General features: G+C 47.3%; 1 protein-coding gene across 2 annotated transcripts; it reads left to right on the top strand.

The window, feature by feature from the left end:
• Nucleotides 1-396: 396 nt before the first annotated feature.
• On the top strand, nt 397-26256 carry OSCP1 (organic solute carrier partner 1). 2 transcript variants are annotated; one of them, XM_032877273.1, is made up of 11 exons: nt 397-580; nt 4304-4333; nt 8916-9070; nt 13327-13494; nt 14028-14108; nt 21620-21723; nt 22177-22305; nt 23054-23123; nt 24542-24681; nt 25642-25705; nt 25927-26256. In XM_032877273.1, the coding sequence occupies exons 1-11, from the start codon at nt 469-471 to the stop codon at nt 26041-26043; spliced, it is 1170 nt and encodes a 389-aa protein (XP_032733164.1). In that variant the 5' UTR covers nt 397-468; the 3' UTR covers nt 26044-26256. The 2 variants fall into 2 exon arrangements, with proteins under 2 accessions (XP_032733164.1, XP_032733166.1); XM_032877275.1 differs by lacking the exon at nt 4304-4333 and having other exon boundaries at nt 25927-26043.

Raw genomic sequence — 26256 nt, 5'->3', positions numbered from 1 at the left:
TCCTCTCTGCACCCACGAGAGATGGCTCGCGCCTCCACGTTCCGTGCGGGGGAAGGCCGCCCTCAAACACCTGCCCAGAGTCGCAGGGCTAGGAAAGGGCTCAGCCACCATCCCACTCCAGGTCCGGCCACCCCGAGACCGCTCGGAAGTTCTGCTCCGGCCTTCCTCGTTCTCTGGCGGAGGATCGCGGGTCAGGAGAACGAACTAAGCCACGGCCGCTACCCACCGCCTGTGCTGGAGGGAAAACCACTGGAGGAGCCGGGGACGCAACCTCCCGCGGAGGCCGCTGCCGCCGGCCCAATCAGCGTCCGCCCCCCGCGCCTTCCAACAAACGGCCCTCTGATTGGCGTCTTCTGCCAGCCGCCGCGTTGCCCTGGTAACCAGGCGACCGGACCCAAAGGCCGGGCATCCTGGCCGCCGGCTACCCAGCCCCGTGGCCCTTCGCCTCTTCTGCCCGCATCTGGCACCATGTCGCTCCGGACTCTACCGCTGCTCTTCTTGAACTTGGGCGGGGAGATGCTTTACATCCTGGACCAGCGGCTGCGGGCCCAGAATATCCCGGCAGACAAGGCCCGCAAAGGTGAGAGGCGCCCGGCCCGCACAGCCAGCCCCACGCCCCGCCGCCAGTTCCCCTCGCCGCCGCCGCCGCCGCGCGCACAGCCGGTCTTCCACAGCCAGGCCCCCCTACAGACTGACCAACACCCCTGCACGCCGCGCTCCTGTAGCCACAGAGCATCCGCTCAGGGCCCCTCAGGAGTCAAATTCCCCAAAAGATATTTTCACAGCAGAAGGATTTAACACCCGCGCTAGGGTCTATTATTAAGGAACCTGACACACACACACACACACACACACACACACACACACACCCCATTTCCTCATCCCCTCAAACTGGAGAGGTGATTTCCCTGTCTCTCTTGACAACCAGTCCCTCCCAAATATAGGAGACCCAGCGCCCATCACCTGGGAAACACCCTGCTAGTGCAAGCATCCTCTCCCCCACCACCCCGCACCCCAACAGGTGCTGATTCTCCTTTCCTCTGTATGCTATCCTCCTTGAGCTGAGGCCAGTCTTGCTAATTTCAGAAGCTATTTCTAGAAAGGTGGGATTCTGAAATAATGATGTAAAAGAAAACATAAGAAAGTTGCGTTATTCCCTTCACAATTATTGGAAGAGAAGGCAGTTCTGGAAATAATTATATGAGACTTTCTAAAATGCAAAATCTGTCATCCATATACACCACATCTAATCTCCAGAGAAATGCCACCCAGAACTCTCTGCCACCATTTTCTTCTTTTCCTTCCTTCTCAACCAACAACTGCTTTCACCAAGTTTCCTGGGATTAAGTGCAGAAGAAATATATAATTCAAGGTAGAGAAAGATAAATTGGTGTAAAGGTAACTGACATGACCCTAGATTAAAAATTTATTCTCTCCAGAAATCCGTATGCTCAACTGATGTTAAACGTACAGATTCAGATGTTAAGCATACATATTCAGACACTCACTACTGTATCTGTGTGATTGAGTCCAAGTCCATGCACAAAGAGATAAAAAGAACTCCCTATCGCATACCCTCTCCATTCATTCTGCACACTGCTGCCCATGAGCTTTCTCAAATGCAAATCCGTCCATACGCCCTGCTACTTAAAACCCTTTGTCAGCTTTCACTGATGTTTGGATGGAGACCAAGTCTAAGGCAGGACATTTCTGGGTCCCTGCTGACCTGATCTGTCTCCACCTCTGCAGTCCCACCTTCCACCACTGCCTGCCTCCTACTTTGTATCTTAATACCAAACTGCTTGGAGGCCTACATTTAAAAAATGTTCATTCACGTTTCTGTGCTAATAATCCCCATTCTACCCCAAAGCTCCCATATCTATGCTAATGGTTCCTCTTCCATACTGCATTATTCGGCTGGAGAATCAGTTCCTTCAGGAAACCTCCCCACACCAGGCAAGGATCTGAGAATACTCCCATCACACCCCATGCATGCCTCTCCCTATCTTATCACTCACTGGCCAAGTTATACTGAAATGGTCTGTGGGTGTCTCCCCCCACCACGTGATTATCTTCTTCATCTTTGTACTCCAGCACCTAGCATAGCTCCTAGACCAGAATAAATTGGTATTCAGTCAATGTTTGTTGAACTGATGATCTAAATTGGCTGTTTTATATGATGTTGCCATTTCTTCCTCGAGAGGGTTCTGTTTTCCTTGGCACATATGTTCTGTGATTGCATTCGGGCTAATGGCACCAGTGAGCTGACAGGTCGTCCTTGCACTGGCGGTCTGCATCTTGAAAAATGGTATAAATTAGCAATTAAGAGCGTACTCTCTGCAGCCATACAATTGGGTTCCAATTCCAGCTTTGCCCTTTAACTAGATGTATGACCTTGGAGAGTTACCTCTATAAGCCTGTTTCTTTTTCCATTAAACAGGCATCACACATACAGCAAAGTTGTCAGAATTGAATGAGATCATGTATTCAACATGTTTAACACAATGAGTAGCAGGTGTTGGCTTTCAAGAGGCGGTCTGGGCAAGACCCTGTGAATATGAAGGGACTGGTTTCCTTTGTCTTCAGGAGCTATAGTTCTGAGTTTGCTAAATACAGCTTTAAGGAGTTTCAGCTGATTTTAGTAATTCACATTCACACACCCCTTCCTTCCTTCCACAGTTTAGGTGACTTCTCTGAAGACCTTAATCCCCACAACTGTACCATCATGTAGGTAATACTATGCCCATTTTACAGATGGGGAAAAAAAAGTTAATTTGCCTGGGGTTACATAGTCAGTAGGAGGAAGAATAAAGAATTTGAACCCAGGTTATCAGGCTCCAGAACTCATAGTCTTAGCCTGTATGTCCTTAACTGCTACTCTATTGTTCCATACGTGGGGGGACTGTATCAGAATCCTTGGGGATGGGGGGATGGGAGATCAGGAAGAAAGGGGGAGCTCTGAAAAAATTGTCCAATGGACCCACTGATTTTATGAAAGAAATGACAGAAAGTAACTGGCTCATGGGGATTCATAGACGACAGCCGGAAAACAAGGTGGAGGGTACAGGATACAGAAAGCTGAGAATCACCCCCTCTATCCCACCAGTGAGAGCTGGTGTAGCCACAGGAGCGCCGTGACAGTTGCTGGTACACAGAGGCCCATAAAACAGCAGCCACGGTCAATGATGGGAATCGCTGATGCTGTGAATGGAAATCATATTTCTTCTAGGTGTTTTCATTCTCTTACACAACTAATTGGTCTCCTGGAGGCCCTGCGGCTCCCACAAGGCCAATGCAGATGCTGCAGTTTTTCACCACGGGCGGAGCCTCTAGTTTAGCATTCAACAGAAAGGAAGTGTTCTCGCCATGGGGCAGGCAACTTCGGAGTGTTGCATTTGAATGTTGTCCCCGTTTTAAGCAATAACAAGAATAATAAAAGTGGCCTTGGCCTCAGCCGGTCCTCTCACAAATCCTCATCAATAAGACCCTATTACATTTTGTTTACATCCGTCATTTTACAGAGGGCTTGCTGAGACACACAGCCAGTAAGTGATTTTTCCAATGCGAGCAGATCACAGTGAAGGACTGAGCAACCAAATGGTGGCGAAGTCCTCTTTTTCTTTTTCTAGCTCCAATTCAGCAGGCAGGTCTGGATAGCCTTGGGCCTTCCTCCCACTCAAAATACAACTAAAGTGAAATTGGCATAAGCAAGTCATCTGGAAAAATAGAAAGAGCGGGACATGCTTTATCAAATTCCCTTGGATCCTCAGGAGGACCGGGGAGGGGAGGGCGCGGCACTCCAGCGACCTCTGCTGGAGCTGAGCGTCATTGCCCGCAAGAGTGCAGGAACCCTGGGCATGCTTTCTCCAGCCCGCTCCACTTTGTCAACAGCGGGGAGCCAAGGTCCCTTAGAGTTCGTGAGTCCCTTGAGGCACCACCGCCCGGTCCTCCTGCGTCAGATGCTTCCCTGACTGTGCCACCCAGGCGCCTTTGTAAAGCCTTGTTTTGAATGATGTGTATTCTCAGCATTAGAGAAAATGACTTCTCGCCTTTCAAGATAAACCCCAGGGGAGCTATTGCTGGGTTTCCTCTCCCACGGGGCTTTTTTGGAACTTGTTAACTTACCCATCAACCTTTTCAAAGTTTCTACTGGAAGGCAGAGAGTATTTACATTAGACATTAATGCAAACATGCAAAATGAAGTTTCATTGACCAGATCATTGGAATTGGTATTTTTAAAGCCTCCTTGAAAAGAATGTTCTTGCTTCATGAACGGTGTTTTCTTTTTATATGCTTCATGTAGATGAATGGACAGAGGTGGACAGAAAACGAGGTATGCTATCTCTGGGCTGCATGCGTTCAGTCTGCATCCACAGGCTCACTGGGTCCTTCATCCCTGGGCTGACTGGGCGACCACTCTAAATATGTCTAAGGAAAAACACAGGCGTGAGTTTCTCTTTAGCCAAGAGACTGGTTGTACGTTGGAATCTCTCACTTAAATAAATACAGCATAGCATGTAGGATGAAAACCAAGCACAACTTGGCCAAAGGACCATATGGCACCGGAGGTATTTGTCTCATCGGTTCCAAGTTCTGCAGGCCATCAGCCACACTTCTGGGTCGGCTGTCCTACTTGGTAGTCCTTAAAACAATTCTGTGACAGTATCGCACAGCTAAAGAATTATGCTTCGACGCCAGTGCTCCTCCCTGAGCTGTTCTCCTCCACACACTGGTCTCTATAGAGCGACGGAGGAAAATGGAAGCAGGCGGCTGCACGGCTGCCGGACGAGCATGCGCTCTGGCCTTGTGTCAAATCTTCAGTTTCCCCTTTGGCCACGACTAGCGGCAAACCAGAAAAACTTGCCGGTTCCTCAGAATAAAACCTCAGCCTTTCTCCGCCTTAAATGTTGCAGCGACCTTCCATCACTTGACATCTGGGTGCAGCTGATGCATGTCATCAGCCATCGTCCTATTGAGTCTCAGTGCTCTCAGCATACCAAGTATGCTGAGGAGATGGCGCATGTAGTATCTAAGAGAATGAGCATTAAAACCAAACACCCCATCCCAGTTTCACTTCCGCCACCAGCTGTGTGACCTTGGACTTTAACCTCTTGAAGACTCAATGTTCCTCCTTCATAGAGTAAGGAGAATAATTCAGAGTTGTCTTGGGGCTTAAAAGAGAGAATGCATGGAAAGTTCTAAGCCCTGTGCCTGGAACATAGTAAGGATTCAAAAATGGTAACCATCCAGAAGTAGTAGCTTCTCCCTTTTACCCTCGGTTCCAAATTGCATGTTCCTAATAAACAAATGTATAGCACAGGTGGTTGGTAAAAACTCGGTTGCTTTCATCAAGAGAATTATTTCAACAGGCCAGGGTCAAAGAAAAACCTAACTGAAGTGCTTGATATATTTTTATTGTCTTACCATTTCCTATGAGTAATTTTTGGCCCACCTCTTGACACAGGGTGGAATTTCAAGCAAGAGGTGTGGATTAGGAAGGCTGTTAGTGTACATGATTGAATCATTGGAATTTATTTTAACTTAGGCATTGCAAAATAATGAGCAGAAACTGACTTCCTAATCAGAACCTGGGACAAGCAACCTGATCTGTTAAGAACTCAGTTGCTAACACTTTTGATGCACCTGTGAAAAATTACTTCCTTCTCTGCCCTTAGTCTCCGCCCCCGCCCAGCCTGGCTCCTAGTGCATTCCTGACTCATGAAATTATGCAAAGCTCATGCAAGTGCCAAAAACTAACACCAAGACTGACTGACAGGTCTGATTAAACCCATTTCTCAGTTTAACTTAAATACGTGGGCTGCTTCTCTAGGGCACGGATAGCGGCCAGTTCCACTTTGGGTGCTGGTGTTTATCTCATATCTGGTACAGATTTAGGCCCACCTCAACCAAGTGCTAGGGAAAGCAGAGTGTGAGGTATAAACTTGTCGATTTGTGCCCCCATATTCTTTACAAAGACTTAAATTCTGGAGTTGGGAGTTCTGGGTACCAGGGCCCTATCATCAAACTGCCATGTCCTCTGTGGGGTCATTTGTATCCACTGCTCGGCCCCCAGGGACAGCGTGTGCTATACTCTGAACAACAGGAAGACTTTCTGGTTGTTAGTGTGCAAGGAGCCATAATGATGTATAGCCTATTCTCTGCCCAGGAGGAAAGCCTTCCTTTTGCTTTTTACTTTGCCGGAGTGACTAACAATCCCCCCGCAATTTTCTTTCTTTTAGAACTGATATAGTTGGGTCTTAGCTATTTTCACAGATGCTGCTAGGGACTCAAAGACCCTAGAGAAATGGCTCAGCACCCAGGCAAATGGCAGTAACTGAAAGCATCGACAGAATCAGCTGATGTGATCCTGCAGCTGGAATTCTTCCTCTTGGGCACACCTGTTTGCCCTACATAAATCCATGGAAAGTTCTTCAAATTCTTTCTCTCAAGGCCTCACGTGTGGCTTTTCATTTGTACCTATTTGCTTGTAAATTCTGCTCTTGATACAGGCTATGGTAAGAGAAAGGTAGAAAATCCAGTTTCTTGCAGGTCCCTGCTTGCTTAGTTCTAAGCCAAAAGACCATTCTTGAAGAAACCCAGAAAAGTTCCTAAGTCTCCAAGCTGTCCACACTGGGGAAATGTTAGTGCACATTAAGGGCAAGCTGCGACGGGTTCACATTGTCAGATGTGAGAGATACCCTGTGTTGGTAATGGATTTGGTTCTTCCTCACAAAGAGGGTAGAGCCTCAAGTAAAGTCCAAGGTCAAATGAGAGTTCAACACATCTGAAAGGAGTCAAGTCATTTAGTTCTTTTTTGTCAAAATATGGGAGATCCCTTCCCTCCTCTCTCTCTAGCCCTTCCATGTAAGAGTTAAATTCAACCAGCCCTCAGCTCCCCCTTCCCCCAAAATTGCTCTTTGAGATCCCTTTTTTAAAGCTGTTGTTTTTTTTTTTTTTTTTGTAAGTAGGCTCCATACCCAGCAAGGAGCCCAACATGGAAATTGAACTCACTACCCTGAGATCAAAACCTGAGCTGAGATCAAGAGTCAGATGTTTAACCAACTGAGCCACCCAAGCACCCCATGAGTTTTTTAAAGTAATCTCTACTCCCAAAATGGGGCTCAAACACAACCCCATGATCAAGAGTCGCATGCTCTACGAACTGGGCTAGCCAGGCCCCCCAATGCTGGCGTGGCCCCCAGGGTACTTCTATCAATTACTTAAAGCTGGAAAGGGTGCCTAAACCATGATCTGAATGAGCTACCTTGCCCCCTGTCTCTAAAATACATGGTCACAACCAATCACCTGGTGCAACATTTGGCAAGAGAAAGGGGCATTTGTATTCTTCAGTGATAATCACTCGTGTTTAATAATTGATTTTGTAAAATTATTGTAAGTCATTGGTTTTCTTTCAAGTTTTAATTACTATGAACGTACATTCATAGTATTCAGCATCCATATTCTGTCACCCTGAGGCCAGGATATATCTGGCTTAATTAAGAATAATCTGGGGTGCCTGGGTGGCTCAGTGGGTTAAAGCCTCTGCCTTCGGCTCAGGTCATGATCCCAAGTCCTGGGATCAAGCCCCACATCGGGCTCTCTGCTCAGCGGGGAGCCTGCTTCCTCCTCTCTCTCTGCCTGCCTCTCTGCCTACTTGTGATCTCTGTCTGTCAAATAAATAAATTTTTAAAAAAAGAATAATCTGTGTTCCAGGGCGCCTGGGTGGCTCAGTGGGTTAAAGCCTCTGCCTTCGGCTCAGGTCATGATCCCAGAGTCTTGGGATCCAGCTCCTCATCAGGCTCCCAGCTCAGCTGGGAAGCCTGCTTCTCCCTTTCCCACTCCCTCTGCTTGCGTTCCCTCTCTTGCTGTGTCTCTCTCTGTCAAATAAATAAAATCTTAAAAAAAAAAAAATGATCTGTATTCATACATACCTGTTCCTATTTCTTATACCAGAGGGTTTTCCTGGCCTTCAGCTAATATTATTTGAGTAGCACAAAATATTGAAATGAATGAGTGGATGAAAAACTAGAATTATAGACACTTTGGTTTGCACATCCCTTTGGATTTTATTCTCACCAGATGGAAATTTTCCGTTTGAACAACAATATAAGACACATCACCACAGTGTAATATCAATATTATAGACTAAAGTAGAAATTAAGGCGTTCTAAAATGGTGCTAATCTGAAGTATATGTCTTGTAGAAGCATTAAAAATGTTTTCATCTCTAACCAGTGGGTAGACTCGTCTATTTTCATAAAATGCTTGTTCTTTAAAAAAAGTCAATTACCATTATTGGTCCCATTTTAGTGAAATTTAATTTTAAGTAAAAACGTTATAAATCAGTGGGGCGCCTGGGTGGCTCAGTCATTAAACATCTGCCTTGGGCTCAGGTCATGATCCCAGGGTCCTGCTAAGCCGGAAGCCTGCTTCTCCCTCTCCCACTCCCCCTGCTTGTGTTCCTTCTCTCACTGTCTCTGTCAAATAAATAAATAAAATCTTTTTTTAAAAAAAGTTCTAGATTAGCTAAACAAACTGAAAAAAGAGCTCTGCTGTTTCTCATTTTAAGGAGATCTAATCTAAAATGTTCATAGGAATCCTTTTTAAAGAAACATCTCTCTTATCATCAAGTGAGAAAACATACGTATAACAGTGGTTTGTAACCACTGAAGCACAACACATTCGTACATTGTCACATTTCTGTTTGCTCGGAGACAGTCTCATAAGGCATTCTGGACCCTGCTTTCTACTGGGACGCCTATGTGGTTTCTCCCGAGGGAGCAGATCTCACCAGCACATCAGCATCCCCACTCTGCATAGACCCAGCTCCTGCATTCCATTCATACACAGACAGCATTTCCTGAATAAATCTGCCTCTGGTACCTTGCTCAGCTATTTTCTCTCTTGTCTCTACAGTTTTGAATGACATCATCTCAACCATGTTCAATCGAAAGTTTATGGAAGAGTTATTCAAACCCCAAGAGCTCTACTCCAAGAAGGCCCTGAGGACTGTCTACGACCGCCTGGCTCATGCCTCCATTATGAGACTGAACCAGGCCAGCATGGATAAGGTGAGCAGACCACTGCCTCTGTCCCGTTGTTGCATTTCTTTTATCTTTGGTGCATGAGCACAGACTGGGTCTAATGAGAGGAGATAAGCTGTGGTGCCTTGCCAAGAAAAGGTATGTGTAAATATCAGTTGTTGGTATTGAGTTCCGGAGTTAAAAAGGACCTCAAGTCATCCATCCCACCCCCTCTGATGATCGTGTCATTCTGCCTGCCCAAAGAGGGAGCTGGCATTCACACCCATATTTAAGAACACACTCCTCAACCCAATGCAAGTGCCTATCCGTAAAAACTTTAATTCTGCTTCATTCTTAATAAACGTCAGCTCTGTGATGAGGAAACAAGGCATTTGTAAAGCCAAATCAAAACTGCTTAGTCTTTACTTAGCACATGAGCATATTGAGGCTCCTGAGTGGCTCAGTTGGTTGGGTGTCCAGCCTTTGTCTTGGGTCATGATCCTGGGGTCCTGGGATCAAGCCCTGTGTCAGGCTTCCTGCTCAGCAGGGAGTCTGCTTCTCCCTCCCACGAGGGGCTCGTGCTCTCTCGCAATCACTCTCTCTCAAATGAATGGATAAAATCTTTAAAAAAAAAAAAAAAGAACATGAACATATCTGTTTCTTTTTTTCTTTTTTTAAGATTTCTTTCATTTATTTGACAGAGAGTGAGCACTAGCAGGGGGAGTGGCAGGCAGAGGGAGAGGGAGAAACAGGCTTCCTGCTGAGCAAGGAGCCCAATGCAGGGCTCAGTCCCAGGACCCCGGGATTATGACCCAAGCCAAAGGCAGATGCTCAACCAACTGAGCCACCCAGGCACCCCTGAACATATTTGTTTCTTTGGGAAACAAATTATTGGGGCACTCTGATTTTTTTAAAATAATAATTCCAAATAAATAATGGCAGAGAATAGACAAATCTTCTATTCAAAAATATTCAAAAATTCAGAATATAGATACCCCCCCTCCCTGTATGGGGGCTATACTCAGTGACTTCCTTCCAAAGGGGCAGTATGGAAAGGGCAGAGAATACCTGACTTACAGTGGGAAAATGACAAACACAACAAGGTCAATGGTGATAAGTGATGTTGGTCTTGTGTACCCTGATGCAATGTGATGAGGATAGCACTCTACCTCCGTGGTCTTCCTCCCAAAAACCTACACTCCGTTCTGATTGTGAGAAAAACATCAGACAGTTGGGGCGCCTGGGTGACTCAGTCCATTAAGTAGCTGCCTTCAGCTCCGGTCATGATCCCAGGGTCCTGGGATTGAGCCCTGCATGGGGTGTCGTGCTCAGCGGCGAGCCTACTTCTCCCTCTCCCTCTGCTGCTCCCCCTGCTTGTGCACTCTCTCTCTCTCTCTCTCTATGTCAAATAAATAAAGTCAAACAGATAACATTTGGAGGTCATGTTATAAGTACCTGGCCAGTACTTAAAACTCTCAAGGCCACCAAAAACAAAAACAGTTAGAGAAATTGTCACAGCCAAGCGAGGCTTAAGGAGACCTGATGACTAAATGTAATGGGGGTCCTGGAACAGAAATAGGACATTAGGGGAAAACTAATGAAATCTGAATCAAATATGAACTTCAGTTACTTTTAATAATAGCAATAATAATAACAATTTTTTAAAAGATTTTATTTATTCATTTGACAGAGAGATCACAAGTAGGCAGAGAGGCAGGCAGAGGGGGGGTGGTGAAGCAGGCTTCCCGCTGAGCAGAGAGCCCAATGCAGGGCTCCATCCCAGGACCCTGAGACCATGACCTGAGCCGAAGGCAGAGGCTTAACCCACTGAGCCACCCAGGCGCCCAATAATAACAATTTTTAAAGAATTCATTTTTTAGCTCCTCCATTATGTGAATTTGTATAAATCCTGAGGACTGAGTGAGTTTTAAGCTTTATACAAAACCTGTGCTTACTTCCTGCCAGGCTAACCTCAGAGAGCCGTCTCTAACCTCAGAGAGCCTTTAACTGTGCCCTTACCTCCTCTCACTTACTTCTGGAAAGTTACTTTATTTCCTTGAGCCTCTATTTTCTCATCTATAAAATGGGGATAATAATGGCTTTTTCATCAGTTTCAGGAGGGGTAAGTGAGAAAACATAACACACGTAGGCCTGGCACATAATAGATGTTCAGTCAATGTTAATCATCCCTGCACTGCTCGCTCTTCTCCTTCTGCCTTTAAGAAGATTTAGGTTTCCATGGAGAAAGGACACAGAATTTGGAATCAAAAACCTGGATTCAAGTCTTAGCCTTACCAGTTGCTAGCTGTAGACTCAATTTACTGAATAACTCTGAATTTTCATTTCTTTATCTTCTACCTGGTTTTATCCTTTATTCCTCTCATGGTGTCCTATCCACGACAGGGGCTTAACGTGTGATAATGACAACAGAGAGTGCCATGTCTGTATCTTCAGTATTCTACATTCCCACCACACACGCCCCAGGGTATTCCCGGCTACTCGGCTTTCTAAATCAAATGTTTAGCTGCATGTTGGAGAAATGGGATCATGTAGAAAATTCCAGCAAGTGCTAGGATCTGAAAGTCCTGAGTTCAAAGCTCACCCTGCCACTTATGACCAGCTATGTGGAATTAAGCAAGTCTCTTCATTTTTAAACTGGGGCTAACATCTTCGTCATAAAGTCCCATGTGAAGAGTGAATGGGATGAAATAAGGTGATGTATGTGGGTGTGCCCAGCACTACACTCCATGGGTGTAATTAGTCTCTCTCCTGCATTGGTCATGCTCATAGCTTCTCTCCCAGACTGGTTCCTTCCGCCCCTAACCCTCAGACTGCCCTGCCACTGTCAGCGTCAGCCTTCTCCCAGGCACCAGGTAGAAAACACTGTGATTGTTTCGGACAGCCGTCCTCTTCAGCCCCAAACCTACTTAGCCAGTTCCTTCGAAGAATCACACCCACTTCTTTTCATGGCTTTTTCCACGCCCGCCATCTTTATTCTAGGCCTTATGTCTGGATTATTCCAGCAAAGTTTTTTTCATTCTTATAGTCCCTAGATGTTATTGCACACCTATCAGGAGCCAGCTACTAGCTAATCTCCCCACCTCCAGTCTCCCTTCCATCCCTTCTCATCATTGCCAAACTCCCTAATCTAGCTTAATTACCACTTCCATTGTGACAGCTCGGAAAACTTCAGTAGCTCCCCTAATCCCCACCATGTCTAGTCTAATTTATTTTGCCTGTCTCTCTAAAACCTTTAGTATTCTAACCTTGCCATACTTATCCAACTGTGTTTCCTACTGACCCCAACACGAACTGCCTCTCTAATCAGGCTATTCTCGTTCTCCCAGGAAAATGGCACACTTGTTGCTGCCTCTAGGCCCCCCTGTGCACTGTTCCCCTCGCCTGGAATGTCTCTCCCCTCCCTCAGTCAGTGTGAGCCTATGACTCAGCCTTCTGCTTCCACAAAACCTATCTTGACCACATTGGTCCTCACCAGTGTCTCACCTCTGATCATCGGTGGATGGTCAGACCACACGTGGGGCTTGTTGCTATCTCATTAGGTGTTGTTCATCACTTACAGTTGCTCTTACATGGTTGTCAGACTTCACACTTGCCACTTGCACACCTACTCTCTCCTTGACTCCTCTCAGCTATTTAACAACAACAGGAAATTAGGGAGTATTTTTTAACATTGTATTTACTTACATATTTATTTAGTTGAGAGAGAGAAAGAGAGCGAGCTCGAAGTAGGGGAGGGAGAAGAAGAGAGAAAAGTCTCCAGCAGACTCCACACTGAACGTGGAGCCCAATGTGGGTGTCGATTCCACAACCGTGAGATCATGACCTGAAGTGAAATCTAGAGTTGGCTGCTTAACCGACTGAGACACCCAGGCGCCTGGGGGAGTATTTTTTTACAGATGAGAAAAGTCAGGCTCAGAGAGGCAAAGGGACGAGGCCAGGGCCATCCACAGCACATCAGCTGTGGCAGCAGAGGCCTGGTTTTTGAACTTGCTCTCTCTGAGGCCAGGACGCAGTCCAGGGCCCCGCGGCTGCCAGTGCTGTTCCTATCATGTTCCATCAGTGGCACGCATAAGCTGACCAGAAATCCTGGTTTTCCCGAGAATGCCCTGGTTTATACCTGTCGTCCTGGCTTCATTATTCACCATCCCCTTTCCGCTCTCCATCTGAGTGATCACCGACGTGGTCACCTGAGCTCTAGGAGACGCCCAGAACGGATTTTCCGTAAATGCTGCCTGAAAGCATGTGTGACGGCTCTGATGTCTATTTCTATGTATTTTGTTCAGCTCTATGACCTGATGACTATGGCTTTCAAATACCAAGTACTGCTGTGTCCCCGCCCCAAGGATGTGTTGCTGGTCACTTTCAATCATTTAGACGCCATCAAGGGTTTCATCCAAGACTCCCCAGCCATCATGCAGCAGGTGGAGGAGACATTCCAGCAGCTGGCTGACGTAAGCGGGTCGCCGGTTCCTCACCACTCAGCCCCGTTCTTGTTCTCGTTCCCTTGTTAAAAAACAGCCAGATTCTATGACAGACAGAACAGCATGAGGGGTGGCAAAGCCTGCCACTCTCCCGAAAAATTCCAAAATTCTGCACATATCCATTTGGGTCACGTAATAGGCATTCCCATCTGAGGCCCTCTCACTGTCTCCTTCCACGTCTGGAAAGCAACGACACAGAGCATGGCCGTGTCCTCCTGACTTTTCTGAAAGGCAGTTGGCCATGGACGTTCTGCTAAATGTTGGGGAAGGGTCCCTCCAGATCTTTGGGGAAGAGGAAAGGTGAATTGTCCCCTGCTCTGGCGGGGCCTGATGGGGTCTGGCTCTCGGGCTCTCGGGTTCTTGGGCCGCCCTGCTCACCCCAGCAGCCGAGCCCCCTGCCAGCTTCTCTTGCCCCTGCCCCCAAGTGCCCGCCTAGCGCCGCCTGTCTGCACTTCTCACCTCACTTCTGGAAGTGAAGTGTCTCTCTGCTTTGCCTCCGGCAGAAATACGGAGGACTCTCAGACGGGGAGTTCCAGCTGATTCGGCAGACGCTCCTCATCTTCTTCCAGGACCTGCACATCCGGGTGAGTGACTGGGCGACCCCAGGAACCCCCTGCCACCGCCACCCGAGGGAGACAGGGTGCCGAGTGATCAGGCGGAAGAGGGCTGAGGTTGCCCATTAGTGATTCCTCTGTGTTTGGCTCCATAATGACAAACTTCCTGATAAGAAAGCTCAGCAGTTTTTCAGTCCACCAAGGAAGGCAATGATACTGCCCTTCCTTCCCAGTTCCTTGATGTGTTCCTTGAAAATATGATTTATTCTCTTCTCCGGAGGAAATGTATTTTCAAGGCTACCAGTCTGATATTAATAATAAAGCCTTTTCTCAAACCATTCACATCCTTAACCTCTCCAGTATCTGACGCTGTCAGGAGGCTGCTGTCCCACCCCATGAAACCCACCTTACCAGGACTCTCCTGACACCAGACCGTCCTGGCCTTGCCCTACCCCTCCCGGCTCTATGCCCCTCACCCCTTCTTCCCCCCTTTCCTTCACCTTCACCTAAGACTTTGGAGTCTCACCTACACCTTCCCCTTGCTCCAGCTCTGCCACCTAGACCCACGTCTCCATCCACTACAGCATAAGGTCTGTAGCAAAACTCGTCTCCAAAATTCCAGTCCTGCCCCACTTCCAACGTCCCAGTTTCTGTTGAGGGCCCCACCACTTCTTCATTCAGTCAGCTCTAAAGCAGAGCATCGCCTTCGATTCCCCTTCTCTGACCCTCATCTAAATGCCTCCCGAAGCTGCCTTTTCAAGTTATACATCCTCCTTTCCCTTCCTGCTGCTCCCAGCCTGGCTCAGGGCCCCCTCTGCTTATTGGCTGTTGCTCCCAACTGACGCTGCCTCTTGACCCTGTCAGGCCTACTCAGGACAGCTCTACACCTTTTAAAAACACATTGTGGAGCTTTTGAATGTGGTGCCTGTCTCTCTTGGATAGGACTTTGATCCTCTCCATAACTTAACACACTGCTGAGGGAAGGATGGGTGATAAGGCAAAAGGAGCTGAGGCTCTGGAGTGAGGCATCCTTGCGTCTAAATCCCAGCTCCAACACAGCTCCGTGACCTTGGGCAGATCACCTCTCTTGAGTGTTACCTTCTTCATCTGATGATGTCTTACTGCGAGCACACAGCTGAAGCAGTGTGTGTAATACGTGTGTATTTGCTCATATGTGTACAGTACAGAGTGCTTCCTTCCAGAAACTGGTCCCAGTGGTTACCTCCTGGTTGTGGAGAACTGCATGGAGGGTGGGAATAGGACAGAGACTTATGTTCCACTGTATACCCTTTGAACCTTTGGAGTCTTGTACTTGTGTAGGCGTAATGTATTCACACAATAAAATTCAAAAAAAAGAAGCAATAGGATGTCCTTAGTGCCTGATCGTTATTTCCCTTCCATGGACCAGGGAAGACAAATAGATTCCAACTCAGAGGCCAATTTTATGTTTAACCCTAATGAATAATTTTATTTGCTATGGCTCGAGGAATAACAACACCAATATAAGTTAAGATCTCTAATAGTCATCGATAAAATAAAAAATATGAAAGTACAAATAACATTACGTTTTGTATTACTTTAAAATATTGAAAGCTTTGCATCAGATTCTTATCTAAACGGGGCCTATTTGGACATTGTTTTATGGATTATGGTGATGTGAGCAGCCGTATTGATTTCGCAGTTTTGACAAGAAAAAAATTTGTTATAATAAAAAGACACTCCTAATAATAAGCTTATAACGAAATCAGTAAAGTATATTAAACTACAAAATACATTAAGCTTTATTTGCTAAATAGGCAAGCAATGAAACATCAGAACGTTCATGAAAAAAAACAGGAATCACGTCTCCTGACAATATTCAGCCACTGCTCCGTGACACTCAGCTGGTCTTCCGAGTCTGGTCTTGAATGGTATTTCTGTTTAGCCACAATTTGTGATTGCCGGTGAGGATTTTCTGTTTTCAAAACAGCCTTGATAGTCTTTAGATTTGTTTGTAAAACTTACTGACTAAATCAAGAAAACACAGGTCTGATCTAATACTCCCTTGCTCACTATTTAACCAAAGCAAATACAAAACGCCTCATCCTGATATCCAGAGCTTTCTGTGGTATGGAGAAACAACGAGAAGTAGTCTGAGTGTGCTCGAGGGCCTGACCTGCACTCAGGGCTGGCCAGTTCCACTTCCTGTGGAACCGCAGTCCACTTGCGCGTGGACTCCTGAGCCGTTCTTTACAACCATCCCAATCCCCGGACCCTTGGCCCTCCAGAGTTCTTCCAGAGTTGCCTCCAAAAGGGCAGCCTCCTCAGCTCAGCCACCCTCTCCTGTCCTCTCATTCCCACACATGCTTCCTTCCCTCGGATGCTCCCCGTGGTTTCAGTCATTAGAAAACAGCATTCCGTCTTCACCTCTTTATAGAATGTTCCCTATCCCTCCCCTCCGTGATCCACTCCCCTTGGAAATAGCTCATCTCTGTAAAACTCGTCAGTCTAACGCATGTTTATGGAGCACACTGTTTTCAGAGTTAGAGATACGAAAGTGAACAGGACCGAGGCCCTGCCTAACGGGGTTCTGCGCTAGTAGGAAGAGGCAGGGAGGATAAGGAAGTCAGGTTCTTGTTCTGATAACCTTAGGAAGATGGCAAGATAAGGGAAAGTTATAAAGGGCAACAGGGTGGGATGTCACGTGAGACCAGTGCTATCCAATAGCACATCTGTCATGATGGAGGTTCTAGATCTGTGTTGTCCAGTATGATAGTCACCAGCCACATGTGGCTATCAAGCACTTGAGATATGGCTAGTGTGACTGAGAAAATGAATTTTTAATTTAGCTTAATTTTTTAAAAAATTTTATTTATTTATTTGTCAGAGACAGGGCCCACACAAGCAGAGGGAGAAGCAGACTCCCCACTGAGCAGGGAGCCCACTTCAGGACGCAATTCCAGGACCCTGGGATCATGACCTGAGCCAAAGGCAGACGCTCAACCATCTGAGCCACCCAGGCGTCCCTCATTTAGCTTAATTTTAATAGTCACACTTGACTAGTAGCTCCTGTAGGTGACCATGCATCCTTAGATGAGAGAGTCAAAGTCAAGCCAAGGGCAGCCTTTCTGAGGACAGACATTTTAGTTGAGAATGTAAGTAACAAAAATCTCAGGGAAGCACATCTAAATGGAAGGGACAGCACATTCAAAGGCCCTGAGATGGAAAAAGCACGATGTGTTCCTTAGAGAGGAACCAGCGTGAGTTGAGCCAGCGTGAGTGAAGCCAGTCTAGACAAGGAGGGGTGTGCCGTCACAGGTGTAGTGTGCAGAGGGGCACTAACTAATCAGACCAGACGTCAGCCATAACCAGACTGGCTTGGCTTTATGCCCTAGGGAGGCATCAGTTCTAAGAGTAAAGAAAACGTTTCAGGCACCCTAAGGTCAGTGGTAACGTCTGATCTGTGTTCTAGAAGATGAACTGCACAGGACAGGGGCGGAGGTGGGACAGCAGTGAGGACACTTATAGAAATCACAGAAATGAAAGTTCTTGGCGTAGGTGCTACCAGTGGAGACAGCGAGAGGTCATCACCTCTGGGGTATCCCTTCCGGGCAAGAGCAGTAAGACTTACTGAGAAATTGAACGTGGGGCGGAAGGAAAAGAAGAATGAAGGATGACTGCCATGTTTCTGGCTGGAGCAGCTGCTGCTGCCTCATGCCACCGAGAGAGGGAAGGACTGAGGAAAGTATATTTGAGTAGACAAATTAATTAATTCTATCTAAGTTTGATTTGCCAATTAGGCATCTGAGTAGCAATGTCAAGTGAGCAACTGAATATGCAGATAGAGAGCCCAGAGGAGGGGTTATCAGCCTACAGCATAGAGGTGGCCTTTGAAGTCTTCTGGCCCCTTGTGGAGGCTGCTCCTTCTCCCTCATCCACGGGTAGGGTGTGAGAAGCAGGGTCGGGTAGGGTGTGAGAAGCAGGGTCGCATTCTGTCACCTCTCCCCTCCACCCCCACCCCCACTTTCCCATCACGGTTCTCCTGCCCTCAGCAGTGCGGCCCTCCTCTAGTGAGGCCAGACCAGCAACCACAACACCGTGCAAAGCCCTGCACACTTCACTCACTGCTGAAGTTGCCAAGCTGCTCACCCACATTCCCGGAGCATTCACATCCCTGGCTCATTGTCCTCCTGGCCACCAGAGCCCTGCCGCCACCCTGGGGAACACGAACACTCAGGGACACGCCTCAGCCCCACTCAGGCCCCACCTGCGTTTCCTCTTTCGGTAGGAAACATGCTTCCTACCCTCAGGAACTCATTAGAGAAGGGAAAAAGGCACAAGCACCTTACAGACATTTTATTTATTTATTTGACAGAGAGAGAGAGCACAAGTAGGCAGAGCAGCAGGCATGGAGAGAGGGGAAAGCAGTCTCCCCTCTGAGCAGGCAGCCCAATACAGGGCTCGATCCCAGGACCCTGGGATCATGACCTGAGCTGAAGGCAGCCGCTTAACTGACTGAGCCTCCCAGGCGCCCCCAGACGTTTGATTTTAAAACAGAAGAATATGAAGAGAGATCACAAAGGAGAGGGTGGTCAGTTTTACTAAAGAGAATCAAAAGTCAGGGCACCTGGCTGGCTCAGTCGGTGGGGTGTGCGACTCGATCTCTGGGTTGTGAGTTCAAGCCCCATGTTCGGTACAGAGATTACTTAAATAAATTAAAAAAAAAAAAAAAGAAAATGAAAAGTCTTCTTAGAGGATCTGCTATCTTTTTAAAAAAATGGATTTTCACAGGCCCATGGGAAGTACGGGGAGGGGTTAAATGGACACCCTTGGTGGAGGACACCATCTCAATACAGGCGGGAGGCTCGGATCGGCCTGGCGTATTTGGTGGTTCGGGGGTGGGGGTGTGGCGGGGAAGCGGAAGGCTGCAGGCGTTTGGGTATGGCTGGAACATAAGAGTCAAGGAAGAACGTGGCTACAGAGAAGAGCAAGGGCCAACGGGACATTATCTGGCAGACAGTAGAGGGCCACTGAAGCAGGAGAGGGACAAGGTCAGATAGAAGTTTAGAAGAGTGTCTTCATTAGCCGATTGGAGAAGGGATCCCAGCCAGGTGAGGGGGAGGCAGGAAGCCCAGCTAGGTAGGAGGCACCTGCAGCAGCCAAGCCAAAGGTGACAAAGGTCTGCCCTAGGGACAGGGTGGAGGAGAGGGACCAGATACAAGGTGTGATCACTGGGGAGGCAGGGCTTGATGACCAAATAGACATGGGAAGGCAGGGGGCAGGGGAGTGCAGATTGCTGGCGTGGTGCCCAGGCGGTGTCATCCACGATGATTGGGAACACCAGAGGAGGATCGGGTTTGGGAAAACAATTGATGACCCTGTTCTGAGCAGGGTGAGTTTGAGGTGCATCCCATGGAAGCTGTCGGTGGGCACATGTAATAGGCAATGGGATAGAGGCATCCAGTGCCCAGAGAAGAAAGCTAAGTGGCAGCTCAAGATCTGGGAGCCATCAGCACAGAGGTGAACACTGGGAATAGATGGGATCAGCTGGGGGACAAAAGGGTAGAGTGAGAGGAGGACAGGGGACAGTTACACTTACAGCTGAGGGCCAGCAGAGGGGCTGGGCAAGCGGACAGACCCAACAGTCCCATCCAGCCAAGGGCAGGTTGTTGGGTCGAACGCAGCCACACACTGGACAGAAGCGTGTACATTTCAGATCTGCTGTGACATAGTCAACATTGCTGCAATCAGTTTCACAGAAAGTCCAGCACATACTTATACATTCCCACTCCTCCAAAATTTCTTTCTCCATTCTCGTATTCACATTCCTTGGTCACAGAATCTCAAAGTTTAAAAATTCCTTAACAGTCATCCAGCCAAACCCTCCAATCAAACCAGTTTACACATTCCCCCCCAAAAAAACATGCCCTGTGACCTCCCATCTCTGCTTCTAAAATGTCTTCACACCCACCTTCCTCTAGACCCACCTCCAAACCCACAGTCGGCCTACCCACCCCCATGCCTGTGGTCATTCTCCTTAGTGGGCTACTTAAGTAAGCACATGCTACCCAGCATCTCCTGCTTTATACTCTCCCTTTTCCCCATTTTATGCTCGGGTCCTGTGTCCAATTAGACTGTAATACTGAGCATATTAGCTACCATGCATGGAGACCTACTGTGCATCAGACTCTCTGATAACTGCCTTTGCATTATCTGACTTAGCTGGTAGCCCTTGCCCATTGAATAGAACTGAATAATATTTGAATTATAATAATTGAATAATAATAGAATTATAATTATTGAAAAATAATAGAATTATTACCCCTAGTTTAGCAAAGAGAAAACCAATGCACAGAGAGGTTGTGTAACCTACCCAAAACCCAGAGCCAGCCGCTTCACATTACTTGTTTGCATGCAAGAGATGCTTGCTTTTGAGGATATTATGAATATAATCTTGTAGCATTTTAGAGTTTGAAGGGGTCTTCAAATTTATCTCCTTTTACAGATGAGGAAGCTAAGATCCAATGAACTGATTAACTGCTACAGCCTTTGTGGGATTTAATCTGACCCTGACGTCAACACAAAGTGTGCAAACCAGGGCGCGCCCAGCTGGCTCAGTCGGTAGAGCATGAGACTCTTGATCTCCGGGTTTTGAGCTTGAAGACCCATGTTGGGTAAAGATAAAGCGATTACTTAAAAAAAAAAAAAGGGGGGGGGCACACAAACCAGGAAGTAGAAATTCGTATAATGTGGTGTTTTCAGTCACACAGAAAACCTTCAGGCACTAATGCCAACCAGACCCACGTGCTCCAGCCCCTTCCCACCAGTCTAGCACATGGCCAAAAGATTGGGTTCCAGAGTCAGAAACACCAGGGTAGAATCCTCGGCTCTGCCCCTTATGAGCTGGGGGATCCTCAAGGAAGTGTGTCAACCTCTGTCTGAACTGCCAATTCCACATCCATAAAATGGAGGTTCTGATGGCTCCTGCCTCAGAGCTGTATGGGAAGTTCAGGAGGGAACCGAGGAATGGGTGTGAACTTCGTTTTGAATCGTAGCCCTCTTACTGTTCTCTTTGGGCAAGTCCCCTCACTCCGGGAGCTTCAGCTTCCTCATCTCTAAAATGGGGTAATACAGGACACCTGGAAGCCTTGCTACACACTTCAAAAAGATCTGTTTGTACAACACTGTAACTCTTCAGGGCTGATTATGCTGAGTCTTTTCCTCTCGTTGTTGTTGTTTGTTTTGTTTTGTTTTTAAGATTTTATTCATTCACCTGACAGAGAGATCACAGTAGGCAGAGAGGCAGACAGAGAGAGAGGGGGAAGCAGCCTCCCTGCCAAGCAGAGAGCCTGATGCAGGGCTTGATCCCAGGACCCTGAGACCATGACCTGAGCCGAAGGCAGAGGCTCAACCCACTGAGCCACCCAGGCACCCTACTTTCCCTCTCATTGTTATAAACTCCCTAGGTAACATCCCCAAGCCGTTATATACTTCCCTTCCTCAGAGTGCTTATGTTTAGGAAAACATACCAAGAAAAATGACAAGTGTATTTGTTTCCCCAGGTATCCATATTTCTAAAGGACAAAGTGCAGAATTCTAATGGTCGCTTTGTGTTGCCGGTGTCCGGACCTGTTCCCTGGGGAACTGAAGTTCCTGGACTCATCAGGTGAATTCTCAACTGTAATTGTCAGACCAATGTTTGGGGTGCCAGGAAACCAACATGTGGGCTGCCACAGAGAGTGCCACCCTGCTCGGTCCCCCGCTTCCTTCAGTAAAGCGTGGCAGTTAGAAGGTCAGGTTCTCATGCCCCACGGTGCCGCCCAGAGGACACTTGAGGCCAACCACCCAGTTCTTCAGGATTCACTTCCTCATCTGTTAAATGGTTGCTGTGAGTGTGGGTAAGATAGTAATGCTCTGAAGTGCTCACACAGCACCCAGCACATAACGTACACTTGGTAAATATTATTTTTACTGTATTACCACTGTTATTGCTTCAGCCAACATCTTTATCTTGAAGGAGTGCATGAATTCCTTTTTGTCCCATAGTACCAAGAATAAAGAAGCCTCCAGGACTCCCCAAGCTTGGAGAACATTCCATCATGTCATATTTGTATTGTAGAATATTCACCGACAAGAGCAAAGAAGTGAAGAAGGTAGAATTCAAGCATGGTGGGCACTATGTCACCACACCAAAAGAAGGTTCTTTTGAACTTTATGGAGACCGCGTCCTGAAACTGGGAACTAATATGTAAGCAAATTCTCCCTCCCTGAATGAGTTCAAGTCCAAGGGAGGTCACTTCACTTAAAAAAGCAACCTGACTTCCGCTATGAAAATCCCTACTGACAAGTGAAATCGTTTCCCCTCAGATACAATGCATGCAGAGTGCTGACATTTTCAAAGGGCGCCTAACATTTCCAAACATAAGGCAGCTCATGAGGCTGAAGAGATAAAAGATAGTAAATGGCCATGGAAGAGAACTAGCCCAAACCTGTGTCCCAGGGGAGGTCAGAAAGGCGAGACCGTCACATAGTGTTCCCGTGCTGTGCGGTAGTTTACATCCCTTTCCCAGAAGAGCCATTTCCACGCAGCTTCGCAGGTATTTTTCTTTGGGAAAGCGTGAAATTGAGTGGCTGACACCCACTTGATTATATTCTGTACTCCCAGCACATTTCTGGATACTTTTTTTTTTTTTAAGATTTTATCCATTCATTTGACAGAGAGACACAGGGAGAGGAGGAACATAATCAGGGGGAGTAGGAGAGGGAGAAGCAGGCTTCTTGCTGAGCAGGGAGCCTGATGCGGGGCTCGATCCCAGGACCCTAGGATCATGACCTGAGCCGAAGACAGGCACCTAACAACCGAGCCACCCAGGCACCCCTCTGGAGGCCTTTTAACGGCATTTTCAAAATGAAAGTTACGCACTACATTTATGAGTTAGAAGGAAGTGGGTGTGAAAGGGCTGGACGATGTTTTCACAGTTTTCTGTTGATACCAGGTACAGTATGAACCGGCCCGTGGAAACCCACATGTCTGGAGCATCCAAAAACTTAGCCTCCCGGACACAGGTGAGCCTTCCTTCTTCAACTTCAGAGCTTATTTCTTGACATAAAAATCTGGACGGGGAGAAGAGTGGAAACGCTAGACTTCAAAGCTAGCCAGCGTTTCCCTCTCATTGTTTGCAATCTTCTCAGTTTGGCCTTACAAGTACAAAGGTTTTTAATTGTAGTTTCTCATGAAGATTTCCAGTGATCTGACTAATTAGGTAATTTTAGGCTTGGCTCAGCCACCATAATTAAGCAGGAACCACACACCAGGCCGGGTGAAATAGCATTTGTACCCAGGCCCCTGGGTCTGCAGATGCTGAGTCCGTGCTCCCGTGTCTCCTGATCATCGCAGCAAGCCTCCATAATGCAGGGCTACCCTATATAATGCCGTGGCAGCGAAGTTCAAGTGGGATTTTGGAGTCTCTGAATTCCATCTTTATAAAATCTCACAGAAGTAGCTACTAGCTAGCTCTAGGACAGGTCAGGAAATACCCAGCTCTTTGACAAACATTTATTGAACAACTTCTATGGGCTGGGAACCCAGGGACACAAAGGTGACTTAGAGGGAGAAATGGGCAGGCAGACCAAGGTGTCAGTATAAGCAAGGGCACCAAGGGACAAAAGAGCAGAGACCGCGGTACTTGGGGGAAGTGGGGAAGCAGCATCTCTCCCGCTTGGCTAGATCATAATGCAACTGAGGGAGGTGGCCAGAGACTCGCCTAGACCAGGACTCTGGTCTAGGGCCCGATTCAAAAGAGGCTTAAGCGATTTGGACTTTGCCATTTAGGCAAGATGCAGAGGGGTTTATCCCCAGTGAGGAAGAAGGGAGAGGAGAACTCTACTTTGGATAACTGGCGGCAGAGTGACCAAAAAAAAAAAAAAAAAAAAAAAAAAACGGACAGCGGAGGAGGCAGAGCAGGGGGCAGCTGGGTTAGAGGAGCGGGCTTGGAAGGAGGGGTGAGGGTTGAGCAGGGCCAGACCCCAGAAGGAGGGAATGGGTCTGGGGTGTGTTCACCACAGTGACCACCTGAGGGCAGTGTGGTAGCTCCTATGAAAGGAGTGCCCTTGGCCCTGGGGCATTGGCTGAGGCTCCTGGTAAATGCCCAGGGAACTAGACTGAGGGAAGAGGAAGCAATGTTCTTCTCCTTCAAGGAGGAAGGTCGTCTGAGGAGAACGGGGATGCCTGGGGCCCTCCACTCATCTTGAAAGTGTGAGAATCTCTGGTTTGCTGGCTTGCTAAAAGTCCTTCTGCTTCTGATGTGGATTGTTTGTTTGGGTTAAGCCTGTTTTCTACGATTTATTTGGACACAGCTCTTCCCAGGACAATTGAAACAGTTACTGTTTTGCCTGGTTCTGTAATACTGCCGTGGGTATCTGGGGTCTCAGCAGGAAATGTGATTACCTTCATGTGGCTAAAAATCATGAAATTGTTTCTGCAGGAAATCATTGCTCCAAACCCTCTTGCTAAAGAAGAGCTGAATTTCTTGGCCAGGCTGATGGGAGGGATGGAGATTAAGAAACCCAGTGGCCCTGAGCCAGGATTCCGGTTGAATCTCTTCACCACGGATGAAGAGGAGGAGTATGTTTTAAACCTGTTTCTTCCAAGGCATATCTAAAAATCCTAAGTGTGATAAGAACCAAAAAAATGGCCATTATAAACCAGTATTATTTATAAACATAGATGTAAAGGTCACAGAAGAAAACCCAGCAAATTCAATCACCTACTTAAAGAAGAATCCACCAGTATTAAATAGTCTGAAACTTCTGGATTCTTTCAAGTAATAGTTCTAAGATTTTACTTAGCAAAGCATAGCTGAACAAGAAATATTGGAAGTCAAGATAATCATAGTAAGAAAAATCTGTTAAGAAACCAGAGGAGAGTCAGAGCATGTTATCTTTGGGATAAGGTAGTCTCCCCCAAAACCAATAAGGATAGTAACCCACCCAGATTTACACAGAAATTTAGTTTATAGAACACTTTTGCACCATTATCTCACGTGATCCTCCTCACAACCCAATATAGAACCGGGTGATTCTAGTTCCGTACCCATTGAACTAACTTTTGTGCACTTCTGTGTGACAGGTACTATGGTTAAGTGCCAGGGAAACGAAGATGGGAGTGTAAGACCTAGAGCCTGTCCTCAGAAGCTCGCAGGGTAGGAAGAAAATGTACCAGACATGAGTTAGTTCAGTGTCGTGTCATAAATGTGCTAATGGAGGACACAGTGATTGACTTTGCACGGGCAGATGGAGCTGGCATCCGGGCTTGGTCTTGGAGTTTGCCAAGCAGAGGAAGGGGGAAAAACATTCTCAGCCCAGTTCAGTACATGCAAAGGCACAGAGACAGATAAGGACCTGACTTTCTGGAGCATAGGCTGCACTGCTTGGGGAAAGGGCAGAAAGCTGAAGGGAAGCCGCAGAAGGTGAGGCAAAAAAAAAAAAAAAAAAAACCAGGCTGCCAAATGATCAGATGCTGGTGTGCCACGCTGGCAAGGAGAAAACTCTAACCTTTGACCCGCTTCTCTACCGCCTCCTGCAGACAAGCTGCGCTCACCAGGCCAGAAGAGTTATCCTACGAGGTTATAAACATACAAGCTACTCAGGTGGGTGCCAGCAATTACACAAGCCAGGGGTCAGTCCCATCCTCATCTCAGGCTAACCTTGAATATCCCAGGCCCTCCCTCCGTCCCTCAGCAGCATGTACCCAGAGTCCCTATCCTGACACGCATCACAATGGCGGGGCAAATTTCAACACCATCTGCTCAGAGAAGCAGCCGTGCTGACACACCCCCTTCTTGGCCTTGCCCTCTCACTTCTCCAACAGGACCGGCAAAGGAACAAGGAGCTGGCTCGCATCATGGGGGAGTTTGAGGTCACGGAGCAGCCGAAGCAGAGTGCCAGCAAGGGGGACGATCTGCTGGCCATGATGGATGGGTTCTAGCTGCGCTGGCCTGGCACCCCCATCCCGCCCCCTGTGGCACCCTGAGGAGGCCCCAGGGAGCAGAATGATGCTGCTCATTTTCGACCAAGTGAGCAGTTACCTCCCATCCCTGTCTGTGTTGTAACGAACTACACAAGCCTCCTTCAAGGAGTACCGTGTCTGCAAGGCACACAAATACACACGTTTTCAACAAAATAGATTCTGCCTTTTAAA

The sequence above is a fragment of the Lontra canadensis genome, unplaced genomic scaffold (genome assembly GCF_010015895.1).
Source record: "Lontra canadensis isolate GAN:19392208 unplaced genomic scaffold, GSC_riverotter_1.0 scaffold60, whole genome shotgun sequence".
Taxonomy (NCBI): domain Eukaryota; kingdom Metazoa; phylum Chordata; class Mammalia; order Carnivora; family Mustelidae; genus Lontra; species Lontra canadensis.
The sequence above is the reverse complement of the archived record's forward strand: the minus strand, read 5'-3'. Positions and strand labels throughout refer to the sequence as shown.